Source organism: Euprymna scolopes, chromosome 33 (genome assembly GCF_053919585.1).
Source record: "Euprymna scolopes isolate OS-2025 chromosome 33, ASM5391958v1, whole genome shotgun sequence".
NCBI classification, from domain to species: Eukaryota; Metazoa; Mollusca; class Cephalopoda; order Sepiida; family Sepiolidae; genus Euprymna; species Euprymna scolopes.
In genome coordinates this window covers 80,319,897-80,335,335 of record NC_136514.1, presented here as the reverse complement: position 1 = coordinate 80,335,335, position 15,439 = coordinate 80,319,897, and the positions used below count along the sequence as shown (strand labels likewise).

The 15,439-nt window shown below is 33.8% G+C and overlaps 1 protein-coding gene across 1 annotated transcript in view; it reads left to right on the top strand.

The window, feature by feature from the left end:
- The window catches only part of LOC145258324 (coiled-coil domain-containing protein 137-like), a 62,468-nt gene that overhangs the window by 40,161 nt on the left and 6,868 nt on the right, over positions 1–15,439 (top strand). The window contains exons 4-5 of the mRNA XM_080116419.1: positions 855–922; positions 5,349–5,434. Coding sequence (XP_079972545.1) covers positions 855–922; positions 5,349–5,434 — 154 coding nt within the window. The remainder of the gene's footprint in view (positions 1–854; positions 923–5,348; positions 5,435–15,439) is intronic.

The following is a 15,439-nucleotide window of genomic DNA, read 5'->3' as shown; positions in this document are numbered from 1 at the left end:
AACCTTTGATCTTTCTTCAAGTGTATCTTGTTGGTTGGTTGTTTTTGTTTTACGGCATATCAACCCTTTTCAGGTTATTTAATGCCGAATCCAAAGATTTTGAAGAAAATTTTTTTAATAGAATATATTTGTTGTTTTCAAGTCGGTTTCTATTTAACCCATAGTTAGGACCCTAACAGGTACTACCACTCCAGGTCAGAGTGGACCCGGGAGCAATGGCAATTAAAGGGTGGCTCCATACTCCCCAAAGCCTGCAAGCTGGGGCCTCACCACTGGATATAGTTTAAGGTCATATTCAGGACTGTGTATCTTGTTGAACTCTGGAATCTGTGCGGAATTTCAAATTGAATCCTATATTTGATCCACAGGGGTAGAATGCTCTTGTTCCATTACTGATGGCTGTGTAGAAGAAGCTTGCAAGAACCCTTGGCATAGTGAATAAAGTACTTGGAAAAAATTAGTTAAACTTATCTGGAGGTTGAAGGTTCAATCTTCAGTATGGGCGATACTCAAAAATACAACTGTGATTGCTTATGACTTCTACCTGGTCATGGCTGACGGAATGGGAACATGCTATCCTTGTGGATCAAATAAAGGGTTCTGTTCGAAATACCATGCAGTTTCTCTGAGTGTAACATTCAAGATGAGAACATTAGAATCAAAATGTGAATAATCGATACTCATCTGAAAAATTCAAAAACATAATATGCGGGATCGCTTTTTCATCCAACAAGATTATTTATTTGAATTTTCTTTTTTACTCAATATCTCTTCCTCTCGATGTATGTCAGTTGACAAATGTGATGAATTCATGAATAAACATTTTTTTTTTTTTTTTTTTTTTTTTTTTTCAGATTAGTTTCACAGATATGAATACCGGAAAAATGGAGAAATTGTATGGGATGAACGATAAAAAACGAAGGTAAGTAAAGAATCAAATTATTCTCATCTTGTTATTCCCGTGTTTCTGAATTTTTGAGACGAGGATTTGTGATGCAATGAATTCGTCTGGAGCTGGTTCAACTCCCACCGGGTGAATGCTGCCACGCCGATGTATGAATAGTCTCGATCTACCTATGGTACTGATGCATTTACTGACACACAGTTTCCACAAGGTTTCTCAAGTATGCTCAGCTGCTAACAGGAATAACTGGAAGCGGCCGATTGTGAAATGTTAAACTGCTACAAGAAAATTATAATAACCAAAGCAAAAAATATGGAAATATATTAAATAAAATTACAAACCCAACTCTAAACCTAAACCAGAACCTGCATGATTAAAATTAATTTTAAATTTCTTTCAAATTATAAAAAAATAGCTTTCATAGATTAGCTAAAAACAGAAACATGTTCAGTAAATATTGAGGAACATTCGGCTGACCTTTTCCGGTTATTTCCATCAGCTGCCAAGCAAGCCTGAGCCAACTTTGTGGAAATCGCGGGTCGGTAAACACAGAAGCACCATATATATATCTATATAATAATAAAACTATGGACTTTGCTTGTTTGCTTGAATGTTGACTTCGACGATTGGTCAATTTCATCTTTTAAAAAAAGAGATAACAGGTGAATTTATATTCTTTTGCAATTTAACCATCATATATTGCTATTTCATTTAATGCTTTAACCAGCAAATGTTATCTCTGCCACAATTTGCTAGTTTCTTTCTTTCCTCTGATGAGAAGAATAGCAAGGATAGAATTCTTTGAAACTCTGCAGGATTTTTTAAAATTGTTGTTGGAGTATTCTGTTGAATAATAAATTTAATTGTAAATTTTAAGTTATGGTTTTAATTTCTTTTCTTTCTCATATATATGATTATTTGCTATAATAATTATTATATATCTACAAACACTAGTGTTTCATCCTTTTGGGAATCATCAGTGCAGTGCTTTCTAATTTCAACTGTAAAGTGCTCAACAAGAAGAACCGATGTTCTTAAAGGGGCTAACATAATTATTTACTATAATAATTATTAAATATCTGCAGACACTAGTGTTTCATCTTTTTGGGAATCATCAGTGCAGGGTGACACGATTACTGCCGGTCAGGAGATTCGAACCCGGCAATGAAGTCATCTCTGACTCCATTAGCAAGGAACAAATCGTCTCAGCCAACCTTAACCACGAAAAATATCGTTGAAAATTAAACATTCATTTTTAAATGTCTTAACGTCTGTCAGAGTAATCTTATGATTATAACATCATGATTTACACAAGTGAGCTAAATTGACTGACTTTTATTTCAAATGAAAGTGCTCAACGATAAGAAACGAGTCTCTTAAAGGGGCTGAAATAATTATTTACTATAATAATTATTAAATATCTACAGACACTAGTGTTTCATTCTTTAAGGAATCATCAGTCCAGGGTCACATGATTACTGCCGGTCAGGAAGTTCGAACTCGGCAATGAAGTGATCTCTGATTCCATTAGCTAGGAAGAAATTGCCTCGGTCAACTTTAACCGTGAGAAATATTGTCGAAAATTAAACATTTATTTTTAAATGTCTTAACATTTGTCAGAGTGATCTAATACAAATATATTTACTAACATTTCAGCCCGGCGTTGCCCGGGTGTTTGGAGGTGTATGTTGAGCAAAAAAAAAATAAATAAATAAAGCGGTCAATTTTTTTAAAACTTTGACCCCTATTATGACCCCTTAACATTTATTGTTTTAGGCTTTAGTTATTAAGTTAGATCCATGCCCAAGGAACCTATATCTAAAATTTCAAGTGTTTAGATCCAAAATTGTCGGAGGAGTTTGGTAGAGTTCTTAAAAGTCAAATTGTTGAACTTTGACCCCTTAATCGCCAAATTTCTGGCCGAAAACTGATCACAAAGATTTTTCCAAATTTCAGTACCCTGTATATCAAATTTTGAGTCTGTAGACTTAAAATTGACAGTTATTGCGTAGGGAAATACACACAGACACGTTCACGTTTATAAATATACTAGCATTTCAGCCTGGCGTTGCCCGGGTGTTTGGATGTGTATGTTGAGCAAAAAAAAAAAAAAGTGTTAGTAGGAAGGCAGGGTCGAACCTGTAACGTGAAGGAGGAAAAGAACCAGAAAAAAACCTGACGTCTTTGCTGTTATGACCACCGCCAAACCGGAAGCGACATAGGTTTAAATTAAGGCTAGACAATCGAAAGAGAGGATGGCTTTAAAAAATATTGGTGAAAAAAGCCCCCCCCCCCCACTGTTGAAAAGTGCTCAGTTGAAGGTGAAGATATTACTGTTTTTAGCCATTTTTTTTTGATATTTGTCGTCTGAAAGGTCAAACTTCAAAACGATACTGATCTTGGTAAAATCCGTCGCCTCTGTCGAAAGTTTTAGTCAGACATGCCAACATACATACATACATACATTTATATATTGGTAACTAAGAATTTTCGACCCAAACCAATTAAAAAGCTTGCCCTATCTCTGAATACCCTATATGTAAAATTTCAAATGTTTAGACCAGAAATTGTCTGAGTAATTTGGTAAAGACCGCAGAGGTCAAATTTTTTTAAACTTTGACCCCTATTATGACCCCTTAATATTTGTTTGCGGCTGAAATCAAGTTATTAAGTTAGATCCATGTCCAAGGAACCTATATCTAAAATTTCAAGTGTTTATACCCAAAATTGTTGGAGGAGTTTGGTAGAGTTCTCAAAGGTCAAATCGTTGAACTTTGACCCCTTAACAGCCAAATTTCTGGCCAAAAACCGATCACAAAGATTTTCCCAAATCGCAGTACCCTGTATATCAAATTTCGAGTGTGTAGACTGAAAATTGACAGAGTTATTGCGTAGGGAAATGTACACACACAGATAGATACACAGGTACGTTCACTTTTTAGATATACTAGCATTTCAGCTCGGCATTGCCCGGGTGTTTGGATGTGTATGTTAAGCAAAAAAAAAAAAAAAAAAAAAAGTGGTAGTAGGAAGGCAGGCTCGAACCCGTACCGCGAAGGAGGAAAAGAACAGGAAAAAAACCTGACGTCTTTGCTGTTACGACCACTGCCAAACCAAAAGTGACGTATGTTTAAATTAAGGCTAGACAATCGAAAGGAGAGGATGACTTTCAAAAATATCGGCGAAAAAAACAACACACGTTCACTTTTCTAGATGTACTAGTATTTCAGACTGGCGTTTGGAGGTGTGTGTTGAGCAAAAAAAAATAAAGCGGTCGATTTTTTAACTTTGACCCCTATTATGACTCCTTAACATTTATTGTTTTGGGCTCAAATCAAGTTATTAAGTTAGATCCATGTCCAAGGAACCTATATCTAAAATTTCAAGTGTTTATACCCAAAATTGTCGGAGGAGTTTGGTAGAGTTCTCAAAGGTCAAATCGTTGGACTTTGACCCCTTAACAGCCAAAATAACAGTCAGAGAGAGTTATTGCGTAGGGAAATGTACACACACACACAGACATGTTCACTTTTATAGATATATAGATATGGGCATGGCTCAGAGGCTAAGGAATTAGGGTGGAGAGTTGTATGCTTTGGTTTCGATTCTAGCTGATAGCATTCAATCACACACACACGCATATATAGTTTTGATCTCACTACTATATATTAGGTTGAATATAATAATGAATAGAGAATTGTCTCTATAATAATAAATGCATAATCTGCATGAATTATACTATCATATTTAAGCGTATCTTGTGACCGGGCAACACCGGGCGGCCTGCTAGTATATATACAGGGTGTCTACAAAGTCTGGTGGCTGCATAATCTACACGGCGGCCACAAAGTCTGGCTGCATAATCTACACGGCGGCCACAAAGTCTGGCTGCATAATCTACACGGCGGCCACAAAGTCTGGCTGCATAATCTACACGGCGCCCACAAAGTCTGGCTGCATAATCTACACGGCGCCCACAAAGTCTGGCTGCATAATCTACACGGCGCCCACAAAGTCTGGCTGCATAATCTACACGGCGCCCACAAAGTCTGGCTGCATAATCTACACGGCGCCCACAAAGTCTGGCTGCATAATCTACACGGCGCCCACAAAGTCTGGCTGCATAATCTACACGGCGCCCACAAAGTCTGGCTGCATAATCTACACGGCGCCCACAAAGTCTGGCTGCATAATCTACACGGCGCCCACAAAGTCTGGCTAAATAATGTAGCCAGACTTTGTTGACACCCTGTATATATAAAACTAAATGAATGTGTGTATGTGTCTATGAGGTTTGTGTGTTCCCTATAAAAAGAAAGGTTAGCAAATCTAAATAAAATCCAGAAGTGTCTTCTAATTTTAAATTTATCTTAGAAGACCATGAAAATTTTCTGTCTTATTTTATTAAAATTTATTTATTTATTTATTTATTTATTTTTTTTAGGCGATTAAAAGAAATTGCGAAAGCAAAGAAACAGCGGAAGTTGGAGAAACAAAGCGAAAATAAAACCGGATTTGATCATTTGAAAGGTAAACAACTGCATTTCAAAAAAAAAAATGGTCTTTTTTTGATTTCTAAACATAAAAACAGTACCTGTCATGTCGCAATTAGTAAAAATTTAAAAAATTCCAAAAAATTGATAGCATAGAAAATCTACTGTAACTATTTTTTATAAAAAATACCCCAGATATCATTTGGAGTCCATAGGGAGCGAACATATAAAAGGAACTTTGTCTGTCTGTCTGTCTATGACTTTGTTCCCTATGAACTCAAAAACGGCTGGGTCGATTTTTATGAAATTCCACATGGAGTTTATATGCCTGGCAGTGTTCTTAGATAGGTTTTGTGTCAGAATGTCTTCAAAAAGTATCGATAATCAAAATAATCTGATGAAAGAAGGAACAGGCGATTTTGACCACCTTACACAGCCTAACATTATAAGTGCATTTGAGAAGTTTTATTGCCACACAAGCTGAAAGCCCCAACGTATCAATATGGTCCTTTGATATGACAGTGGCGCGTTCGAAATGAATGTTTGTGTTTAAAGCACAGTTGAAGCATGATACTTGATTCTTTTCATTTTAAACTTAAATTCAAACCATTATCTCCACACAACCAGTAATGACAGTAAGTTGTTTGATATGACAGTGGCGCGTTCGAAATGAATGTTTCTGTTTAGAGCACAGTTGACGTTTGCATTTTAAACTTAAATTCAAGCCATTATCTTCCTCAGACCAGTGACGAATTCTCCAAAAGTGCCTGAATGTGTATATAGTTATGAGTGTTTCTATATGATTGTCTAGTGTCTTGTTTGTACATGTCGATATATTCACAGATACAGTTCAACAGACACATAACATTTATAACAAACAGGATGGATAACAGTTCTCGGTTCAATCGGAGAAATGGACCTGGTCTATCTTTGGATTTGTTTGACGGAAAGCTACAAAGAAGATTCATCCCAAAGAATCGACAAATCTCGGGTTGTCTTTTCAGCAACTTTTATTACCGATGCTTCCTCATTGGAAAGCTGTGCGCTGATCCTACATTCCGTACAAGGTGCCTTCAATAAGTTTCCAGATTTTTTTTGTAAAGGCTCCGTATGTTACTGCTATACATCTTATGAGATGATTGACCAAATTTTATGATTCCAGGTTCAAATGAGCAGCTATAGCAGGAATTAGAATACACCCTGCTAAAGCTTGATTGTCACAGCTGGTGAATTTCAAAAATGCAATTTGGACGTGAGGACACTTTAGAAGAATGATATGCAATAAAATTCTGTTTTGAACTTGGAAAAAATGCCACAGAAACATATGGAATGCTTGAGACTGCCTTTGGAGCATCTTGCATGAATCAAACATCAGTTTTTGAGTGACATAAGAGATTCAAGGAAGGCAGGGAGTCTGTGAGGTATAATGAGAGGTGTGGGGGGGAATAAGGAAGTCAGAACACCCAGAGTTGATTGACCAAATAAAGAATTTCATGGATAAGGACCATCGTGTGTCTGTAGAGATAATAAGTGCACAGTTTGATGTCAGTGTGGGAACTGTAAACACAATTATTTGCGAGTAACTGAAGATGCAGAAGATTTGCACAAAGTTATCACAGACTACTTGACCAAGATGAGAATCAAGACAGTTCCTCACCCTCCTTATAGTCCAGACCTTGCTCCCTGTGATTTTTGGTTATTTCCTAAGCTCAAGGAGAACCTTAGAGGCTGTCATTATGAGACAGTTGAGGAGATGAAAGAGGCTGTGACAGTGTGACAAGGGCCATTGAGATGCTCACACAAAAGGACTTCCACGGGGCTTTCCAGAAGTTGTTGGAATGGTACAACAAGTGCATTACAGCTGGAGGAGATTACTTCGAAGGCAACTAGAGTTTCATGTGTGTATTAGCAATAAAAGCCCCCACACGAAAATGTTCAGGCACCTCGTACATTTGATAGATGTTGGACTCCTTGTTCTCTCAGCTGTTTCGAGCAATTATAACCGGTCTGGCGGTCTCTTTCAAGCTCTAACCGCTAACTGACTAAATCTTACGTATACAAAAACATCTTTCTAATGACGTCATCAACACGTATCACTCATTACCATAGCGTGATGTCTGCCACATATACTTGTTTATTTCTGTTTGTGTTATGTTTTCATTTCTAACATAAATATTTTTATCCTAAAATATACCTTTCGCCTTGATGATGTAACACTGTTGAATGCGTCAGACAATACCAATTTACCTTGCTTATGGGCTAAGAGTTAGGTGTGGTGTTTGACACGAGAGTTAAGTGCAAATAATGAAGAAGAGAATGAATGTTTTTATGGCTGATATGATAGAAAAGCAAAGTAAAGTCGACGTTGGCGCCATGGAGTCTAGCTTGACATCCATGAAGATATCGGCAGTAGACCATGTGTTTTATGTTAAGTGACAGACTACCTTGTAGGTGATAAGAATTAACTTGAAAAATGAAAAAAAAAAACCTCTTGCATAGTTTGATAATAAGGTTTCTTTTGAGCAAAGGAGGAGAGAGGGAAATGGTTTTTTTTTTTTTTTTTTTACATAGGCATCACCACTTATCAAGGCCAAGAGGCCACTCAAGGATAAGGGTTAAAGAGTGTACAGTAGACATTGGACAATATAGTAATCATTTGTTTTTTTTTTCTTTTTAACTAAAGAGATTCAGAAAAAGAAAGAAAACAAGAGAAAGAAAATAGAAGGGGAAGAGTAATCTCCAAATGATAGAGGAGGAAATGCTAATCTCAGATGGTGGTCAGAATTGTGTTTGGCAACTGGAGTTATTATTGAATTGCTTTGATTTGAAATCTGAAATTTTATCTTAAAAATACCTTTAGTTATAATCAGCTAAGATATTTCTTAACTTCCGGCATTTTTGTTCTTCATTATTTCTATTGTAAAGCGATTTATTGGAATAAGATATAAGAAAAGGACATCATTCAAAAATATACGATAAAAATTAACAAAATTATACAAATAAAAATAACACAATTAGTCTTTATTTGCACTTTTAATAATAAAATTGTTTAAAAAATTTTTAAATTTTATTTGAAATTTAATAAGTTGAAATTATAAAAATGTTTTTTTTTTTTTTAACTTTTAAAATAGTTTTTTATTTGACTTTGTATAATAAATGTGTTTATGACAGTATAAAAATAAAATTGTTGAAATCAAAATAAGAAATGAAGTTATTGAATTCAAAATAACAAAATTTCAAGCATGATAAAAAAAAAAATTGCATTCAACACATAATATTCCCAAAATGGTTCTAAAATATTTAAAAAAAAATGTTTTCAATAACTCTTCAAAAAAGAAGTGCAAAAAATGTTTCCAATAATTCTTTAAAAAAAAAAAAATAATTATAATAATTTTAATAATTCTTAATTAAAATAAGACCGAAATTTTTTTTTCGATGATTATTAAATAGAAAAAGAACGATCAGAAAAACGTAATAAAAAAAAAAAAAATACATGCACAAGGGAGACATAGGCATGAACGAAAAACCACTTCAGAGTTATCTGGCAAAATCAAATGAAACAGAACAGAAAAACAAGAAAAGAAAGAGCTCCTATTTGTAATAGGATTAAAAATATTTGTTTTCAAAAGAATTGTTAGTTTAATGTCCGCTATACATACTGGCATGTTTTGGATGGTTTTAAGAAATTGACTTCCAAATTGATCCATGCGTGAATATTGTTGCCACATCTGGGCTGGTGCATCTGCTACTAGTCGCGTGCTGTTAGACAGGGTCCAAAAAAAAGTCTCCAATCTCGCACTATCAACCAAACTCCAATCATTGCCGAAATGTTGCGTCCCTGTGCCTATTTCATAAATATTTTAATGGAATGTGCTCCGACAGACTTAAAACACTTGTACTTTTTCAAGGTAAATACCCCTGACTAACCTGACAAGCAGCAAAATCCCACCCTACACTCTAAATGCCCAAAAGTCTTCTACTCTAATAGTTTCTTCTCGAACTGCTAGATTTTGGAATTATGTGAAAACAGACATCTCGCTGCTCAACTCCTTACATAATATTCCTTCGGTTACAAATAGTAGCCCCATTGTGTTTTGTATAAATAAAATAAAAAGTAAAAATAAATAAAAATAAAAAAAAAAAAGTCTAGAGACAGAGCACTGACGAAGGAACTATAAATTGTGCAACCTTTCAAACACTGTACTGTCGATTTGGCAGTACTTAAACTATTTTCCTGATGTGATTCTATTTCTTATCAAGACCATGTAACACAACGTCGGTACCAACAGACAAGGGAGACAACTCTGGCTTTTATGTTCCAACAACTTTTTGTGCTTACTTGAGGTTGTCTCCCTTTCATCAGCAGCTATAATCCACTTATGCAATTTGTAATGGGCTGCATGAGCTGGAATACTGTCCCTGTAACTGTCTGGATGATGTAGAAGAATAAGCGACTTAAAGATGGCAGCAAACAATGTCAGATAAAAAAATGGGATAAAATAATAAATAAAATATTATTGTGTCATTGTTTTGAATTTATTTTTAGTATTATAAAAAATATATGTATATAACAGTAGAAACCCGGGATACTGCATTAATCTGTTCCAGGGTTGAGATCGTAAGGTGAAATCGCTGTATGGTGGGACCTAAGGAAAATTTTATATAGTACATATTAAAAATTAGTATCAAAATATTTTGGAATCCTTTGAAATGAGGTTTTATAATTTGTGTATTCATTCTTTTTGCAGACTGCTATCCTCATCCTCATAGTTTCACCACATTTCGGCAAACTCATCCTCTGACCTTCTTCAGGTGATTAACCGTGGCAGGATAGCAATGCTGAGTCTCACAACAATTATGGAAGGCAGTAATTACTGAGGATAAGTTACAAGACTCAGCATTCCTATCCCGTCGTGGTTAATCGCTTGCAAGAAGGTCGGGGGATGAGTTGGCCAAAACATGGTGAAACAACAATTATGAAGATGAGGATAACAGTAGCAATACGCACAGATGATAAAACGCTTTGAATAATTACGGATTTCAAGTCCATCACCTTACAACTGCTAAACTTCTGACCAACAATCAATATGGATTTAGACAAGCCCATTCCACGCAAGTTTGCGTAAGAAAATATAATTTTAATAAAACAATTTTGTAATTTGTTTTGTTATTTATTTCCCACTTCGGTCATAGTTTAAAATACTGATGTCTCCCTTTGATTTTAACAACAAGTGCCCGAAAAAAAACGATGTCTTCATTTTCGGCGACAAACTGTAAAAGTACTGCGTTTTGTTTTTAAAAAAAAAAAACCCCGAAAATGTGGAATATGATTTTTTTGCATCACGTGTACGAGCAGTATCCCCCCCCCTCACACACACCCAATATATATATATATATATATATATATATATATATATATATATATTTCTCTTTTTTTATAATTTTTTTCGGCAGATTATAATCGAATGGACACTAATCTACCCAATCATATATAAAAAAAAATACAAAATCAATATTTAAATATTTGTAGGAGGTGCTCAGTTTCTAGTTAAGTTCCTATTTACTTGCCTCCCTATGAGGACAGTAAGACACAAGGTAATCTCTGAACATATATACCGTTCACAGGTGAGGGTAGAGCGGTAGCCCTCGATATATCTAAGGATTTTGACAGGGTATGACACAATGGTCTTCTAAGGAAAATTGGATCATATAGTATCACTGGAAGAATACATAACGTAATTAAATCCTTCTTAAGTAAGAGAAAAATTCAGATTGTCCTTGACAGTCGTACATCTAAACAATATGATATAAATGCAGGAGTACCTCCAGGTCTATCCTGGGACCTTTATTATTCTTGATATTCATAAATGACCTCCCTGATAAAATTGTTTGTGAAATGGATATATTTGCTAATGATACCACTCTCTGTAACAGGCACGAAGGGAAAACAAATGAACACATATCTAAGGAAATGGCAGAAACATTAGAGGATGACCTCAAATCTGTAGTGGAATGGGGACAAAAATGGATGGTCACATACAATGCTGCTAAAACTAAGCTTGTTTCCTTCAATAATTACAGGAAACCTTCTCTATCACTAATAGTAATGGCCAAGAACACATTACCTGAAAGTACTTCCTTTAAACTCCTCTGCCTAACGTTTACAGGGAACATGAACTGGAATAGATACATTGAGAGTATTGCCAAGGCTGCTGCGAAGAAGATGGGCTCTCTCTACCATGATAGAAAACTACTTATGCCTGAAAGTATCCTATACCTCTATAAGGTCACTATTCGCCCATGTATGGAGTACTGTTGTCACATTTGGGCTGGTGCATCTGCTAATTGTCTCTCGCTCCTGGACAGGGTTCAAAAGAGTTGCCAACCTGATAGTAGCAATGTGTGTATTGGATGATAGTAGCAGTGTGTGTATTGGATGATAAAACGCTTTGGATGATTACGGATGCTTTCCTAGCTCAGCAAGATCTTTCTATATATACCAATATTGAAATATTTTAAGCCGTTTCAATTTTTTCATGTGTATTGCTAATAAGTCTGCAAAAAAAAAAAAATGCACAAATTATGATAGTAGCAGTGTGTGTATTGGATGATAAAACGCTTTGGATGATTACGGATTTCAAGGGGGTTCTGCTAAAATTGTCATATTTTAAAAACCAAAGCAACTTAAGTCCTCAAAATACCACCGTTTTGTTTAAAAATAAATACACTTTCAAATGAATTAATAAATAATAATGTACATTCATATATTTTAAGAGTTTTAAGCAAATAAAGTGATAAAGATGTTAACATCATAAAACAGTATTTTCGGTAAGATTTTGTAATGTCCCCCCCCCCTCCCCACCCAATTTGTAAATGGTTGTACCGCGTTTCTTAAGAATTTCATCATGAAATTTGAAAATTAACTAGAAGAGATATCACTTTTAATAGATTCGGTTGTCCGAAATTCTTTTGATAACTCATTTTTTTGTTATTTAAAAAAAAAACTTTAACATGATGAGTATGGAAAATTTTGAAAAAAAATTTCTTCAGACACCCACTGTTAAATAAATCAATCTTTTTACTACATTTATCCGTTAGAAATAAAAATGTAACCGGCTTTCTCTTGTGGTACCAAGCTATTTAAAATCATGATACCTGGAAAAAAATCGTTCTATTTTTAAAAAGTATCTAAAAACGATCTGTAGAAGCAGCAGCAGCAGCAGCTACTATCGCTGATATTAATTACAAACTTTTTTTTTGTTTTTTTATTCCAGAACGAATTAAAAATTAAAAAAACTGAAAATATGAATATAAAAAAAATTTTCTTATATATTTAGTTGGAGCTCATATTATCAGAACATAATTAGCTTAACCAGAGCTATTCAGTTATCAGAATATATAATTAAAGCAATCCCAACCACTCCGGCGTTATTTTTGGTCAAATTTAAAAAATATAGTTGAAAAGACATAAATATGTAACGTGTGCACTTTTATTCATTACATTAGTTTTTAACGGTGAATTAAACAGTGTTTTGTTTTAAAAAAAAACAAAAAAAAAAACAAATGTGAAATATGATTTTTTTTTGCTTCACCACCACCACTTCCAATATTTTTTTGTCTTTTTTTTTTTACAATCTTTTTCAGCAGATTATAAGCGTTTTAGTTGATCGCCGAAAATGGAGACACCATTTTTTTTTTTTTTTTTTTTTTTTTTTTTTTTTTTTTTTTTCAGGCACCTGTCAGAGGGAGAAATCAGTATTTTAAACTGTGGCTGAAGCAGGAAATAAATAACCAAAAAACAAAATAAGCTAGATAATTATTACTTCCGGAAAGAACTATGAAAAATGTAAATAAATAAAGTGAAAGAGAACATATATCTATAATTGTTTAATTGGAAATGTTTCGATTTAATTAATGAAAACGTGAAAGTTTTTCGTGAAACGTGTATATATATATATATATATATATATATATATATATTTTTATTATTAAAAAAAAAGAAAATTGAAAATGACATATTCATAATTATTTAAACTGGCCGAGCACTATTTGAAAACCAAAACATTGTATAAAAAATTATCAAAATATAATTGTAAAGACATTTATTGAAAAGTTTGCGTAAGAAAATATAATTTTAATAAAACAATTTTGTAATTTGTTTTGTTATTTATTTCCCACTTTGGTCATAGTTTAAAATACTGATGTCTCCCTTTGATTTTAACAAGTGCCCGAAAAAGAACGGCGCCTTCATTTTCGGCGATAAACTGTAAAAGTACTGCGTTTTGTTAAAAAAAAAAAAAAAAAAAAAAAAAAGTGGAATATGATTTTTTTGCTTCACGTGTACGAGCAGTATCCCCCCCCACACACACACCCTATATATATATATATATGTATGTATATATATATATATATATATATATATATATATATATATTTTTTTTTTTTTCTCTTTTTTATAATTTTTTCCGGCAGATTATAATTGAATGGACACTAATCTATCCAATTATATATTAAAAAAAACCCTACAAAATCAATATTTAAATATTTGTAGGAGGTGCTCAGTTTCTAGTTAAGTTCCTATTTACTTGCCTCCCCACGAGGACAGACACAAGGTCAGATAATGTGAGGAAAATCCAGCTTCCCAAAAAGGGTGAATCTGGATAGAAACAAACATAAAAATTCTCAGTCATGAAGGATTTCTCCTTCACTGAGGACAGAAAGGCGAAATGTAGCATCAGAATACTACACTGTGATCTTGGCCCGAAGTCCAGGTAGAGAAATAAAAAATTTCTTAAACTGGAAAGTTTAACGGAATAATGTGTCACTCGGACAAAAAATGTCATTGAGAATAAAAACCAAATTTATCCAAAATTTGTGAACGATTTGTTAGCTTTAGGAAAAAATTTTTTTTTGATATTTAAATAAGTGGGCAAAAAATACTTTATAAGTTTTCCAAACGTCACGTTTTCTGTTTGTGACGTCACTCGTTTTAAATGAAATTTATTTTTGTCTACTTGTTGTAATTCTTGTTGAGTATGTAAAAACTTAACAAGAATTACGACAAACAGGCAAAAATAAATTTTATAATTAAAAGTAATTTGATGTCCAAAAAATCAAAGGCATAACATAATATTTTCAAATAATTATGACCCACTAACCATAATTATGGGTCTCAAACGCCCTCTTAAAAAAAAATCCCTTAATCCTACTTCTAACCCTAGGTACGAGTGGCAAGCCTCCTCCTCCTAAAACCTTCTTTAGCCCTAACAATAACGCTAAGTCCAAGTGGCAAGCTCCTCACCAAACAAAGTTCCTTGGTAAGCTACATATAAGTGTAAAAAAAAAAAAAATCCTTCCTTAAAGAAAAGTGCACCCTTTATCACCCATAAAAAAATAAATTAGTCAACTGTCCTAAAATGCTAGAATGGTTTCGAAATTGTGAATTATTTTACATTAAATTTATGTGAAACTAACCCCCACTCTAAATTCTAAAATTGTTTTTGTTTTGTTTCTATCAAGTCTTCAGTGTGTTCACACATAATTTTCCTTAGCTCTATCATTAACCCAAAGTCAAAGTGGCAACCTCCCCACCCTTTCATAATTGCACAAAGACCCTCTTAAAACCACATATAATCGTCTTTAGAAAAAAAAAAGATGCACAGGAGTTATCTCCCATAGGGAAAAAATGGTTAACTGCCCTAAAACACTAGAATGGCTCAAAATGGGGAATCATTTTACATTAAATTCTTAAATACTTGTTTATCTTTCATTAAAGTTTTTTTAAGATATTCACACATAATTGCCTACGCATATTTTGGAGAGGTGGTCAGATGGGGTGGAGGATTAACGGAAGGTATTGATCTACAATAATACCGAAGAAATATTGCAATATATTCAATTTTAAACAGTCCTAGATTTCGATTTCAGATATTTGTACATATAATGCTTTACAATTCAGCTTTGAGTTCTTTAACTTCTTTTCTTTTAATGAATACATGACATTTTTAAGGAATTGCAGCATATTTATGTGCATTTACTGGAG